The following is a 15,275-nucleotide window of genomic DNA, read 5'->3' on the forward strand; positions in this document are numbered from 1 at the left end:
AGGCAGTCACATCCACTATTAATATCAGGGACCTGTCTGGTAGGCTACAGCTCCCAAACTGTTCCTACAGTCCACTGCTGGCTCTGTCCAGCTCTTCAGGTGCAGTAATTTCACTGAAATGTTTGGCAGCTTTTCTTCTTCAATGAGAGCAACACAGTTACAGCTACTAATTAACCAAATGTGTGGTTAAGATGTAGAGGTGATTCTGAACCTCCCAAACAAGGACATCAGTTTATTCATGAGAACAGCTTTTGTGAGCTGCTCTGAATCTCATTTCCTGTATTAAATAGCCAAAACATTAAGGCACTCACCGAATTCATTGTTTGTAAAAGGAAGGAAAACTGGGGACTTGATTTGTTATGACAAATTCTCTACCACAACTTCTAAACCAGTATTCATTGTGATGACATAATTTAGAGAGAAGTAGTTGGTGTTTTCCCAATCTTGAAGTGCACTTTACCCGTTTGTTTTATATTTTCCTACCCTTACACAAGAGTATAAAGGGCAGCTCAAAGAATTGGAATTCCACGTAAATGATGAATCTTAATGTGCTTAATGTTCATATTTTGATGAGAGCTGAGTCATTCATGTGCTGAGTTTTTAATCCCCAGAAATATTTTTGGTCAATTTGAGGTATCATATTACCATTCTGCTCCTCCCAGTCAACATTTTTTCTTTTTTTTCAAGAATAAATCTTAGAGATGTGTATTTGTGATCAGTGTCATATTGGATTTGAGTTGTATTTCTCTAAATGATCATTCAAATTTCCTTAAGTTTCATGCCCACAGTCTGGGAATACAGGTATATGGTTTCTAAATTTCTGAATGTCCCTTTAGAGTGTAGTATATAGTAGAGTATAGTAATTATTTCTCATCCCAAGCACTGTATTTTCAATATGACTTATTCAGTTGATTCTATATTAATATAAAAACATGGTTCTCTATTTTTTGCTTGCCACTGGCTGTGGTATTATGCTATTGATCCCTTCAGGCCCCCCTGATGCTCCTCTGGATGTCCAGCTGGAGCACGGTCCCTCTCCTGGGATTGCCCTCATCAGCTGGCTGCCGGTCACCATAGATGCTGCCGGGACCTCCAATGGAGTCCGTGTCACTGGATATACTATATACGCTGACAAGAAAAAGGCAAGACTTCAGTTTTTTCTTTGAAATTCCTTTCAACCAAGCAGTGCATTGCTGTTTGAAGGAGTTTTAAAATGTACAGTACATGTAAGGTGGGGTCATACCTGTTGTTCTCCTCTCCCAGGTGCTGGAGGTGTCTTCCCCAACAGCTGGCAGCGCCCTGCTGGGCCCCTCTCAGATCCAGTCCCTGCAGGCAGCTCAGGAGCTCACTGTCCGCACTATGTCTGCCCACGGGGAGTCCTGTGACTCTTTGCCAGTCAATGTGCCCCCCAAGCTGGCTGCCATCATGGCCGGCCCAGCTATCACTGCCCCAGTTGTGCCACCCCTATCCTGCAGCCCTGCAGGTTTGCCCTCACCGCCATCCTACGGGAACTCTGCTGCCAAAGTCTCAATGCTGCCCAGCACTTTACCATCAGACACACAGTTCACTGGCCTCACAGTGGAGGCTGCTGCCAACTCTCCTCACGCCCTCCACTCAGATCTTCTTCTCTCATCTGCCTCATACGTGAACGCCTGGGCCGACCCCTCATCTGCTGCTGCCTTGGCTGTGTATGAGGCCACATCACCTGTACCTGCCATCATCACTCCAGTGGTAATCCTCACTCTGCCATCCTCCTGGCTATATGAGACACCACTTGTTTTCTAGAATAATAATTGAAAGATATTGCATTGACTGTATTTCTCATCCTCAGGTTAATGTGACCTCACCCACCATCTCATCACCCCAGCCCTCTCCTGAAGCAGCAGCTGCACAAGCACCAGCATTGGCAGCAGCAGCCGAGTTGGAGCAGCGCAGAGACACCGACAGCCCCGGAACAATTCGTCCTTTCCCATCTATCACAGATTTCATTGAGGACCCCAGTGCCAAGCTCGAGATCCCTGAGCGCATCCCCACACCACCCAAAGCCCCGATCGCAGCGATTCTTAACCCTCAGGACACTCTGCTCCTCCGACCTCCCAGCAATTCACCGCTGGAGTCAGAGGTGGAGGATGAGCGAGAGAATACCCGCCTGGTGTCCATCGAGGAGTTCTTGAGACAGGACCAAGAGCCGGCATACTGCAGGACGCAGCAGGTCAGCACTGATGTATTGACATCCACCTACTATTTGCAGTAGTTTACTAAGTAGACTTTTATTTATCGATTATTGCTGAGAACTGATCTGAAAGGGGGGAAGATTCTGGGACGCCAGAATGTTTGGTTGAGACGCTCCAGAGGTCTAATTCACCAATAAACATTACTCTACATAAAAGTCTTTTGGAGCCCTAAGCTGTTTATCCTAGACTTAACCATGGTTATGTTCAGCTACTTGAGCAGCTATTGATGTCAAAGTTTACCATAATGTCCATCGGTGTTCATTACATCGTCAAATCTACCAGCATTGAAGGATGAAAGCTTTAAAATATACTTTTTTAGTTGATGATTATTTGTTGCTGTGGAAATGTCACTTTGTCCTGATAAATGAATAGAGACAATGAATGATGCAGTTTTAGCATGTTAAGAAAGCCTAAATCATGGAAAGTCGATACATATTTCAGTCATGTGAGCTCTTACCGAAGAGGCAACATGTCATTATTTAACTTGCAGGTTTATTATCTTACTCAATATACAATAGAATGACTAATAATAATTTAAATTTGAACATAAATTCACAAAATAAATTCACTCTGGATAGTTTCACTCAGAATGTTGATGTATGTTTTCACAGAGTTATGGCAGAGGGCTAGTGGAGCCTCCCAGTGACTACCACGCAGACAACAGCCGTTCAGACCTGTCTGACATCCTGGAGGAGGAAGAGGAAGACCTTTACTCTGACCACCTCGGAGAGGCACAGGCCAGGGGATACACAATCAGAGCTAACAGGGTAAAGGAATGAGTGCAGTACATACTTTGCGTCTAATATGCACCCAAAAAAATGTTTTCACTTTGTGAGTTCTGCTTTTCACATGAACTACTTTTCTTTAAGTTGCATAGTCAAGTTCTTGTAGTGGCCTTGTTTCTTCTGTCATACTTTTGATCATGCTTGATTGTGATTCTTTTTGTTTTTTCTTCCTCTTTCCTTTTTCTTTTGCATGGTTGCGTTGTCCTCTGCTTACTTTGCACCTCCCTTATTTTCACTGAACAATATGATATCCTGTCCCACCATCACCGACCCATTCTTACTTGCTTTGACGCGTGGTCCTGGTAGTCATGCAAGGTGGAGCCTCCAGACAGTGATGAGGAGGTTCTTGAGAAGATCCTTAAGTTGCCTCCTCAGGTCTACCACAGCAAGCAGCTGTTCAGCATTCCCGAGGTGACAGAGGAGGAAGACAGCAGTCAAGAAGAGCCTTTACCCCACCACAGAAAGCCCAGGCCCAGCCACCATGGCTCCCAGCATCACCCACATCACCCCAACCCTCACCCACACGTTCCCCATCACCACTTCAACAGGGATCCTAGATCCCTAACCAAAGAGCCTTTACTGAGGCACGGACCATTGCAGGTCAAGCCTAAAACACAGCACAGGGTGCACTATGCAGACACGGTGGACACCATCACTTATCCTGAAGAAGAAGACATGAGTTTATATGAGGGTCCCACCAGCAGGCGGGTCTCAGCCCACTGTCCTCCCCAGCCGACCCCCAACAGCAAAGAAAGAGTACTGCTCAGAGGGCTAGGGGACCGCCTTAGGAGGGAGGCCATGCTCAGGAGTCAGATGGCTGTCGCCGCGGCAGCCAACCCCGGCCATGGCCTTACCCCGCCAAGACCCTACCCAGTCAGCAAAACAGCACATACTCTGAGGTCACCTATTGGTCACGGGATGGAGATCGATGTGGAGTACGGCACAGATGACAACGAGGAGCCCGTGGAGTACAGTCCAGGGGAAGTGGTGGTGGAGCAGATAAGTTCTGAATGGTGGGTAGAGGGGGCTCAAATGGAGCACAGCAGACCCCCCAACCGCCGAGGGCCAAAGGCTGATCCACTGGTAAACGTTGCTGCGGGCCAGCCGCATTGGGTGTGTTGTCCCAGCCCCCTCCTTTCCCATGTAGCAGTGTGGATCGTCCCATTTGAGTCATTTAGTTGATATCACTTCTCACCGCTCAGTAGACAACAACCTCCGGTTCCATCATCATCATTGCAGTGAACAGAGGGAGGTCAGGTAGCTCATTTTGAGGCATGTTTTGCTGTTACAACAGCAAGCACAGTACAAGTTGTTATTCAGTAATAGTTGTTGAGTTTCCAGATGCAGCCAAAAAGTGATTGCAAACTTTTTTACCATTACCCTGAGGCTTCAAACTGTCAGTATATACTAAGATTTTGTTTTAGCCAAAGTGTAGCTGAATGTGTCCTCCCTCAGTCTGACTGCACTACTTCCTGTTCCACTCAAATTCTCCTGCACCTTGTAAACCATTCTGCTCTTGTCTTAAACTAGTCAGTACTGCCTTGTCATTGCCTTGTGCATTAGCTTACTCTAGATATGCTTTGACATCACCCCAATGCAACACATTTATGTTTAAAGAGTAGAATGTTTGGGTTTGCTGTATTTGATGAGGTTTCTATCTCTACTGCAATAAGCAACAACTCAAAAGGATTATCAGTACATGAAGCATAGATTGAGAAATATTGTTTGGAAAAATAAACTGCTGCATTTGCTGTTCATTTTTTTCTGAGCCCCCCAGCTGTCCTCTCCTCCCTTGTAGTGAATCTGTTTCTGTATTAGCTGTTTTTCTTATTGTCGTGTTTCTTTTTCTGTATGTTGAGCAGGAGCCCGGCCAAATGCCACCAGCTGAGGGCGGTCCAGCATGGGCCCCCCAGGCAGAGCTCTCCTCTAAACCAGCTTGCTTGCCGGCGAGGCAACTGAAAGGTCAGAGACTCTTTCCTCTTTTGTCTTCCTGTTTCCTCCGTCTCTTGTTTCTTTCCCCCTAACATATGCGGTGGAAATGCATGAGACGATGCTGACACACCTGTGCTTTCTGTCGGCAAGCCTCCTCCTCTCTCACATGATGGTAGTCAGATTAGCACCTTGTGTTAGAGGGGGCGGGGGCGGGGGGGGGGGGTTGCTGTAGCCGCAGTGGAGAAGAGAGAGAGAGGCTGCTAAGCTGAGAACCGGCTTAACCCAAAGTGGCTTGTCATGACAGGAGGAAGTGACAGACATTAAAATAGTAACCTCGATTAGCCAGCAAAGAAAAAAGCTGCAGTGTTGAACGTACAGGCCCCTCTCTTTCTCTTCTTCGTTCCACAATCTCCCATCACTCCCTCTCTTCTCTTCTCGCTTGTCTTAATGAGGCAGACCGCAGTTTTCATTCGGTAAACCTGACCTTTCTGGTATACGTGTCGGAGCACAGTTGACTACACACACATGCATAAGCGTGAACGTGCATACAGATAGAGGAAGGGAGCAGGGAGAAGTTCTGTCCTATCTACTCGAAAATCAGTGAGGATGTGAAAGTGTGCAAGTCGTCTGCCCGTGACTCTTGCCACAGATGGGCTGATTCTCCCTAATGAGATAGAGAACACGTCTCTTCAGTGCAGCTTAAGTCTCACTACAGCTCTTCATATATGTCTCACCCTGTCAAATAGGCTTCAGATGTAATGCTTTTAGTGGTGTCATACCCCATGCCTGCAGTGCTAAACACAGTGCCACACACCACATTTATTAGCTATCTTGCAAAATCTGTGACAAACTATAAAAGCCCCTTTGATATAATTCTTTTGTATGTGTGCTTGTGGCTGCGTTGTCAGTAAACGTCCTCAGATTTAGATTAGGGAGTGGGTCAAACGCTAGTTCCCTCTTGCTCGGTTGCAGATCATGAACGAGCGCACGTTTGTCAAACAGCTCACACAGCTTAGGATCAGTGGTTTAGCTTGATTACCTCTTTTAAGGACATGCCTGTGCTAAGCGAACACTGTTCATAGCAGCTCTGCAGTTGGTGGGCAGTGGGGGAGGGGAAAGCTGCCTACACTGATTGCAGAGCTTTGCAAGCTGTGCATGGCTTTTCGGCAAAGTACAGTATTAGTCAAAAGTTTGGACACACTTTATCATTCAAGGGACTGATAAACTGTGTCCAAACTTCCTACTCGTACTGTGTGTGTTGTGCTGAAATAATGATAGTCATTGTAATGTTAGTAATAGTAAATTGTATTTCAGTTTTATCAATAAAATGTTTACAAAGCACATAAAGCATAACAACCAAAAAATAGATAGAGAAAAATGAATTGCATGGAAACAAAAATGATATAAGCTTGTTTAAGAAACAAGTTACACCTTTTAATTCTATGCAAATTAGTTGTAACAAATAACTGATTCAGTGTGCGTGTCAAACCATTACCAATGCTCTCGACATTTCACTTGTCTAAGCAAAAGGAAGGTCGCGTGTGACTGAGTTTCTGTGTGTTACTGCAGGTGGTGTTGACTCACCAAAGATGAAAGGAGACGGAGACATACGCATCTTTGTGGCCCTCTTTCCTTATGATCCCGCCACCATGTCACCCAATCCTGACGCTGCTGATGAAGAGCTGCCCTTCACTGAAGGACAGATCATCAAAGTATGTCCCTACATAGCTCAGACACTGCTGGAATAACACTGACGATCATGCATGTTTTCCTTTCAAAGCATCTCTGTAAAGCCTCTTTTCACATATGCACTTCACTGTTTGCTGGCAATTGAACATGTCAGTGTCATTTTTGTAGTCTGAATAGGTAGACTAATAACATTTTTGTGACATTTCCAACAAATCTGAAGCTCCTATTGATGGTGCACACAAGGTTAAATATACATGTACCTGTGACCCATGTTTTAAAGCACAGAAGCCATTACTTGAACCAATAGATGAAGCCAGTAATGTGCCATGTGTGAAAGAGGCCGTACACCTCATTCCATTTCAATAGGTAAACTTTTACACCCCTCTCCTCAGGTTTACGGGGATAAAGATGCAGACGGGTTCTACCGAGGGGAGTCTTGTGGTCGTCTGGGTTATGTGCCATGCAACATGGTGTCTGAGATCCAGGTGGAGGATGAGGAGACCCGGCAGCAGCTACTGCAGCAGGGCTTCTTGTCCACAGCAGCCTCCATGGAGAAGATAGGTATGTGATGCTGTCAGTCAAAGACTGTTAGCAGATTTCAGACCAAATGACAAACAAAGTGTGTTGTGTGTAAATCTTAATGATGTTGTCTGTTGTTAAATGTGTTCTGTTACACTTAGAAAAGGAGTACATTTGGACATCCTTTACCAGAGGTGTAAATGTTAATGTTTTACTCATGATATCACCGCTGTTCATGTTTAAGTGGTAAGTGAAAATAGCAGCACAAGTGATGCAGAATCCAAACCTATTCAGCTATGTAAAGATAAGGGGCCTCATGGAAGAACAACTCATACAAACAGATTTGTTCTTAAGTGTCAGATACGAGTGGTGCCAATGAAATTTGCCTTTGAAGACAAAAAACCTCATTTGAGCTGAAATCATAATGCCTTCATCTGAATGAATTCCTAGTTTAAATATGACAGAAATTAAGAGACCATTCACCAGAGTTTTGGTTTTCTCCATTTCATGATTTTATTGGTATATTTCACACAGCAATTTCTACATTTCACTAGTAAAGAAACTTGTCTCAATCTGTCAGCTGCCTCTGGGTTTTTATGAAGGTATCTGTCCAGTATCAACCTCTGATATAACACCTGACAGTGTAACATCACCTACTGGCGTGAATGTCACATGGCCGCCTCTCATATTAGTCACGGACCACTTCGCTTTAGAAAGACATTTTTTAGCATCTAACTTTATATCAAATAATTCCCTCTTTATTTCTGACACAGTACAGCACTGCTCTGATGGCAGCTGTACTATTAATATTTATTAATATTTAACACCATTGTTCTACTGACACTGATAAATATATCTGCTGATTTCTGACGGCAGGACTTGAAGCTCCGCGATTTGAAATTCTTCTTTGGTATTATATTTGTAAATGAAACATGAACATGTAGTCTTATATGGCAATTTTAGCTGTCTCATTATGCCAATGAAGAAATCTCATGAATGCACCCCTCCTCATAAACAGGTGGAATTCTTCAGGTTGAAACAAGTGATTTACAACAAATTTGTGAAGAGAGTCTGGTGAATATGACTTGGAACACTCGTACAAACAAACTTCACAGCAAAAAGTAAGCAAGGTTTAGGATAAGAGGATGAAAATGTTCTTGTATGAGGCTCAGTGTCTTGAGACATACTAGAATATTTTTTGTCTGCAGTCAATTGGTTGAAAAATGAAAGCTGCTTACCAGATTAGAGGGAAGAAGTAAAAACTCCCTCTTGACTGTTGACTTTTTGACTCACCAGGAGGCACAAAGAAAGACTTGGTTTCAGTTGAACTGCATTAAAATGGACCCAAAATTGTTCATTGTGGCATTTTATTTTATGGCTTCTGGTTCACTGTGTTGCTATGAAGGAACTCATAACCATCTACATATTCTCAAACACATACTGACTGCATTGTCATGCAGGTGTCTAAAACATAAAGTCAAAGTGTTTGCTCAAAAGAATCAAGCTGACACTTTGCTTCTGTTTCCTGCTTTCTACCCGGAGCAGTGTTTACAGATGGTTTTAACCTTTTCACTTCCACTTGTTCTCGCTGCCGTGTCTGCTGCTCACTGGTTGTCATTTTTAAATTGCTCTTCACTGGCTTTTCATTGTCTCCTTGTCTGGTCTGCTTCTCTCAAAATTGCACCTCTGTCTTTCTTTTTGGTTTCAATTTTATTTTTTGGTTTTCCTGTCTAAAACTCCATAAAGGCACTCGCACACACGCACAGCTTCCGCGTCGCCCTGTCCCACCGCCGAAACCGAGACGGTCCAAGAAAGGTGTGTCTCGCTGCAGATTGCGGCTTCCCACCTCCCTCCTTTATTCAGTTACCTGGTTTGCTTCTCTTTCTGTCTCTTTCACTTTAGCTTCTGCTCTTTCAGTTGCTGCTTCTCACTTAGCGACCAGAGGGGATTTTTAGGTCAGTTACTGTTTCCCAGCATTATAGTCAAATACTTCCACTATGAATAAGTCTCCTGCATTAGTTTCACATTCTATAACTGAGACTTAGTATTACACTTTCTATCCTAGTTCCACAGGTTCTCCTGATTTCAATTTTTAACCTGTGCAACAGCATCACACTTGTAAAAAGACACATGCATGAATACTGAGCCAGTCCTGTCAGCTTTCATTGGATATTCATGTAATACTACGCAGACACAGCAGCAGAATGTCACAGTAATGAATGATAATCTCAAAGAAAAAGTCCTTTTGCCAGTATTCTGCTCCTGTGTCACAAATGAATTACATGATCACTTAAAGGTCACTTGTTGAAACATCCATCCCCTCTGATCTCCATCTGTGACTTTATGTACTCCAGTGTGATGACTGATACAAACTATAACGTCAGACAGGATTATTCTTTGGACTTAAAGGTGTAATTTGGGTGTTAAATCACAGCTGATTCTGTGATTGTGCTTATGCTCTCTTCCCTCACCTCATCTCTTCCAGTGGAGTCTGCAGCACTCTGGGAGGAGAGCGTAGACTCCTCCAGTCAAGGTTTGTAGTCGGCACTTGGACCCTCTTCCTCTCTGTTTTCACCTGCATGACCAGACGACTGTTTCAGTGTCCACCGGAGGCCTGCATGCCTTTACATGCCATTCTGTGGCCTCTTTTTGTTTGGTTGTAAACACCAGGTCTTATAATACCAGGACTTAGTTTCATCCATCCTTATTAGGGGCTGTTTGATTATACTGGGGTACCTTGAAGAATGTGGACCTTTTTTAAAAAATCCTCTCCAAAGCAAAAACTGTTATAGATTCTTCCAGTCTGCATGAAAAAATGCACTTTCCTTGAGTTAGAAATAATGAAAATATGGGAAAACAATAGCATGAGCTATTTCAGAAAGTAAATGATCCTTCTTATCATAAATTAAACCATGTTTTATATACTAAGTTCTTCATTAACCCCCATCTTATAAATATCAAGCAGTGCCCCCCTCTTAACTCCTATTTTCATTTCAGTTCAAGTAGCATCACTTCATCATCAAATAATTTTCTTCATTTTTACAGTGTTGCAATTTTCTAATGGAAATAAATGATTAACTCTCATTGCTAATCTCCTTTTGTTTTTACTTCATGTGTCGGACTGCAGTGGTGTGACTCTCCCTCAGCTTAGCATGACGCTGAGTGAATCAGACCCACAGACACGACGAGCTGCATGCTGATGAGCTGATCAGAACATCAGAGATAGCTTACTCCTCTAATTATCCTCCTGTCTGTTTGACTGACAGATCCCAGTCAGGCCGCTGCTGCTGCTGCTGCTGCTGCTGCCGCTCCCGCTGCTGCTGCTGCAGGGAACCCAGCCCCAGGAGCTCGCAGGATGGTAGCCATCTTTGACTATGATCCACGAGAGAGCTCCCCCAACACTGACATAGAGGTCAGACTTTGCACTTTGCATGATATCTTTTCTCAAGACAAGACACTGTATTTTGTAGTAGCTGTTTGCTCATGATCGGCCTTGTTTTTTCAGGCTGAGCTGACTTTCAGTGCAGGAGACATCATACATGTGTTTGGTGACATGGATGAAGATGGCTTCTTTTATGTAAGTGTTAAAAAGCCTGTAGAATTTAAAGTGGTTTGTTCTTTGTTATATTTTCACCACGCTTCCTGATGAACTTATGGTGCCTCTTGCCTACTGTGTAGGTCTTTGAGAGGTTCTTCTTTGCATTTATTTCACAAAACCATTGTTATAACTGCTGAAAAATAAAACACACTAGAACACAAATCTACCCAGCCCTTATTGACTGTAAATACAAAAAGTTTAATAAACTCAATATAACTTTCAACCTCATTGTTGAAACATGCTCTCATGTCTGATGATGTTTTTACCTTCTAGGGAGACTTGAACGGACACAGAGGCTTAGTGCCCTCCAACTTCCTGCAGGCCCTACCAGAGGATGCTCCAGCAGAGCCTGTCTCTGCTCCGCCTGCACCGGAACCCAAGAAAGAATCGCAGGTACCCAGCATGCATTACTGTATAAACTGTGCTACGCTTTGAGCGTCCGTCTGACCTGCAGTCAGATACATCATCCCTGACATCAGATTATTTTTTCATCATTTGTGAGTATTTGCAGAGTCTGGTTGTTGTGGTTTTTTTTTGTTCTGCTTCTTTAATTCTTCTTTGTTGGATTTCTTTTTGCCCCACCGTTTCCTGCATGGCCTTTGTGCAGAAGCAGAAACGAACTGTACACTTTGAGACTTGATCGTAAGTGTTTTTTGACAGGATTATAGCAGCCCAGTGATCAACAGTAGTGCCCCCTGTTTACTCCTTGTTAATGTCCTCTTCCTCCCACCTTTAACTGTAGTTCTACTTTCCTTCTTTGGTTAGGATCCTGCACCTGCTTATGATTTTATGTTATCGAAACAAAAACAACTTGTTTCCTCCTGTGCTCCTATCCTTATGTTTCCTTTTTCCTTTGCAGTTTTAAACATTAGTTTGCACAGTAAATACTGATACTGAGATAAAACCAAGCTTTGGATATTTTTAACAGACATAAAGTGTTAAACAAGTCTTCTTTTCCTCCTGAAGGGTACCTGGACATCTTCTACAGAGCCACAAGATCCTGGGCCGTCAATCCTGCACCCCCAACCAGAACCTCCTCGCCCTGACCCAACAGAGCACATAGACCTCCAACCCAACCCGCTACCCTCTGCAAGCCCCACGTCAGACCCGGACACGGCTCCAGCTGCAGCAGACGTCTGCCGCTCTCCTCCTGCCCCGCTCCCTGCAGACAGCCCGGCACAGACAGACTGCTCTGCACAAGCCAAGAAGAAGAAAGGCTTCTTCTCTAAAGGCAAGAAGCTGTTCAAAAGGCTGGGATCCAGCAAGAAAGAATGAGAGTTAGAACATCTAACTCAGAATACTCGCGTCACATTGAAAGCACTTTTTTCTATCTACACTGTTATTCTCGGTTGGTAGTCGGCGCGGTTAGTGGCTATCAGATATAATAACTGATACTTCAACCGTCAGCAATTATACATTTGCCTTAGAGCACTGCTAGACCAGCTGTTAATTATAGAGTACTTAAAACCATCAACATACAGCTTACAGCATCACAAGAGCATGTTGAAGTGCATGTTGAAGTGTGCAAACTCACTACTCTTACAAATATACTCTCTAAATACTTGCTAATTATCGAAGCAAACTCATCAGAGGCTTTAACGCTTGATATAAAACACTTAGTACTCTGCCGGTTTATTTAATTGTATCAGTGTGATACAGAACGCTATTGAAAAGCAGCTCCAGACGTCAGACACAGCTAATGAACTGTTAGCTTTACCGCTCGTGTACTGGTGCCACTTTATTTATTTGAAGCAAACGAATAGAAGCAGCAGTCCATCTCTTCCTCTGTGTGACTGTAAAGAATGCACTATTTTAAATATGTCTGCTTGTCCCTCACATGTGTTTCCTGTCTTTAAGAGTATTTATACAGTACTTTGTACAGATCATGTTATTTATTTGTATCAGACTCTTGCCCTAATCATGGCCACGTTGCATGAAGTGACATCAGGGTAGAAGCTTAGTTGTTTAGAGCTGTCAGAGACAGCAACGATCCACTTTGATATGTGTAGTTTAGATGGAGAAAGTTAACCGTCGGCGCTGTTAATTGAAGCTGAAGATAATGTTCAGAATGTGAAGGGTCGCCCTTCTATGTGCGTGTGTATGTGTTTGTGTGTGTGTGTGTGTGTGTGTGTTTGTAGACGAAGCCGCCCAGTCCACTGGTGAGACTGAAAACAGATGCCTTTCTCAAACATTAACATGGGAACTCTCGATGTGTGTGACAACAGTCACGACTGGCCTCAATGTTGCATACTACATATTTTCTGTTTGTGCGTATGTGAGTGTGTGTTTGTGCAAGAGAGAAAGAGAGACCTGCAGTATGTCCAAAAATGATGTAGTATCTGGTGTTCAGTAGGCTAATTTATACTCAAAATATCCTGGTTTGATTGTATGTGGAGCATCAGGCTGGTAAATTCAGTTTGGTTTAAATGTAGCATGTTTGGTGTTTTAGCTACAGTATATAACACAGCTGACAGGAACTTGCTACAGTAGAATTGCATTTATACTGAACAGTTTTCAGTCATGGCACTGGTGGTTTGCGGCACTACTGTACTGTGATAGACTCTGCAATAAGTTGATTACGTATTTATTGTTTTGCCTCCATGTGAGTGGTGTGTGAGTATTGGGTCAGACAGGCTAAACAGTGTTATAACATCTCTATCAGCCCACGCAGTGTAGCAGTGATTAGTTGTTTTTTTTTAACGTCTGCACATTTGCACCATAACATGCCGACTGTTCTGTTAAAACTAAGTAATATGACTTCAGCAATATAGCATACTGTGTACCGCAATGTTTAATAGAACCATACTGTACCGTTTAATGCTTCGTGACAGCTTTACGTTAGGGATGCAGCGGTGTTATTGAAGTGAATGTGTGGACCAGGCCTTAGTATTCTAGTTGAACAGTCTGATCGGATGGTTTATCTGTGTGACACAGGGCTGTTACAGTAGGCACTGTAACTTCTCAGGTTTATACATGTAGTTTCTTATTCATGCCGAGCCACCCGTGGTCTCCGGCTGTCAAAAAGTGCAGAATATGCCAAAATCTTTAGGTGCTTTGCCTGTTACCATAGCTACGAGAGAGAGCGAGCAGTCCAACAGCGCGGGGGGATATGAGCGCGGAGGTTTGTGGCGAAGATCAGACCTGATTTCAGTTTCGATGGAGCACACCTAAAGGCACAAGTCGGAGGCAAACCTTTTTCTTTAACGTCATGAATGTTTTTTAGTTTTAACTGTTTGTCAGTGTTACATAAAGGGAGCTTGATGATGCCAAGACTAAAAGGGAAGGAGGGGAGGGGCGGACGGACAAAGACACTTTAGATGTGAAATAGCCGGGATAGAGGCAAGTCTGAGGCTGTACTGTACGTGTCGTTTTAATTCATGTTTTTCTTATTTTCTGAAGGGTGGGGCGGATGCTCTAAAAAGTTGCCGAAATGTACAGCGAATATTTGTACTGATATTGTATTTCACGGCCTTTAATGCACAAGTATTCCTCTACCTGCTGTGTAGTGAGTAGGCTGCTCCCGCTCTGCTGACTGAATAGGACCTAGACCCATATACATGTAGGTAGTGTTTTAGCTCAGTTGATAATATTTAGCCTTACAAGAAGACAACCTTGTTTAGTCTTAATATGTTGTTTACAGGATGTTTATTGACTGCATGCATACCAATGTTATACCCATGTTCGGCCTTATTTATGTTATTGTCATATTTATGTTTTTCTAGGCTGACTCGTCTACAATATTTGAGTTGTAGATTGTCGATGCAGTGGAGAGGAAGCTATAGGAGTTGTCTGTATATAATGAACAGTGTTGGGACTTTGACCATGTGGTATATTTTCATACAGCACAAGATTTTTTTTTTTTTTTTTTTTTTTTTTTTTTTTGTCTTTCCTGACCTGCATTTATTGTTTGAAACCAGTGGAAGATTGACCTTTTTATATATTACTGTTTTTATTACCCTTTTGGAAGCTCATCTGTAAATATTTTTGTTAATATTGTTTTTCAGATTTTTTTTTTTTTTTTTTTTTTTTTGCATGTTCAGGCAGTATCGATGGAGGATCAGTAACTAAAGATGTAGTGCACAGAGGACTTGAAATTGTGATGGTTTCTTTCAATATGGATCTTTTTACAGGAATAAAGTATGTATATTTTCACAGAAAACACAGTTTGTAATGTATGTTTCTTAAAGGTTAAAAAAAAAAAAGAGAGATCATTTTAAATGTTCATCTTTATTTCATATCATACTGATTACATTTCACATGTTATGTATGTACATTTTTTTTTTCAGGTCAGTTGAAACATGAATTCTAAAATGGAGGAAAGAGTCGCTAGCTTTGCTCTGAGCCACACGCCGCCCATGTGAACAGACTGGGGCAACACTCTGAGTAACGCGTGGCCTTGCGAGACAAAGCAGCTTCCTCTTTTCTGACTTCCTGTGTGAGCGCTGGCGCCGGGGTCCTCTCCTCTCCCTGAAGCCAACAGTACACTCATCCATAAAGTAGGAAACACTACACTGTGGC

The 15,275-nt window shown here is 43.0% G+C and overlaps 2 protein-coding genes across 7 annotated transcripts in view; both read left to right on the top strand.

Moving 5' to 3' along the window:
- Positions 1-14,916, top strand: part of LOC137195271 (RIMS-binding protein 2) — a 62,273-nt gene extending 47,357 nt beyond the window's left edge. For 2 of the 6 annotated variants that reach the window (XM_067607491.1, XM_067607494.1), the window contains 13 exons: positions 991-1,142; positions 1,264-1,731; positions 1,832-2,212; positions 2,846-3,001; positions 4,882-4,981; positions 6,521-6,663; positions 7,033-7,201; positions 8,906-8,974; positions 9,645-9,692; positions 10,426-10,571; positions 10,665-10,736; positions 11,031-11,150; positions 11,724-14,916. In XM_067607491.1, the coding sequence (XP_067463592.1) occupies positions 991-1,142; positions 1,264-1,731; positions 1,832-2,212; positions 2,846-3,001; positions 4,882-4,981; positions 6,521-6,663; positions 7,033-7,201; positions 8,906-8,974; positions 9,645-9,692; positions 10,426-10,571; positions 10,665-10,736; positions 11,031-11,150; positions 11,724-12,032 (2,333 nt within the window). In that variant the 3' untranslated portion in view covers positions 12,033-14,916. Of the gene's footprint in view, positions 1-990; positions 1,143-1,263; positions 1,732-1,831; positions 2,213-2,845; positions 3,002-4,881; positions 4,982-6,520; positions 6,664-7,032; positions 7,206-8,905; positions 8,975-9,644; positions 9,697-10,425; positions 10,572-10,664; positions 10,737-11,030; positions 11,151-11,723 lie in introns of all 6 variants that reach the window. The other 4 variants (XM_067607493.1, XM_067607492.1, XM_067607496.1 and 1 more) reach the window with 4 other exon arrangements.
- Positions 3,010-4,871, top strand: LOC137196240 (uncharacterized). The gene is made up of 2 exons (XM_067609110.1): positions 3,010-3,018; positions 3,326-4,871. The coding sequence occupies exons 1-2, from the start codon at positions 3,010-3,012 to the stop codon at positions 4,199-4,201; spliced, it is 885 nt and encodes a 294-aa protein (XP_067465211.1). The 3' UTR covers positions 4,202-4,871.
- Positions 14,917-15,275: the final 359 nt, after the last annotated feature.

Source organism: Thunnus thynnus, chromosome 13 (assembly GCF_963924715.1).
Source record: "Thunnus thynnus chromosome 13, fThuThy2.1, whole genome shotgun sequence".
In the NCBI taxonomy this organism is placed as follows: domain Eukaryota; kingdom Metazoa; phylum Chordata; class Actinopteri; order Scombriformes; family Scombridae; genus Thunnus; species Thunnus thynnus.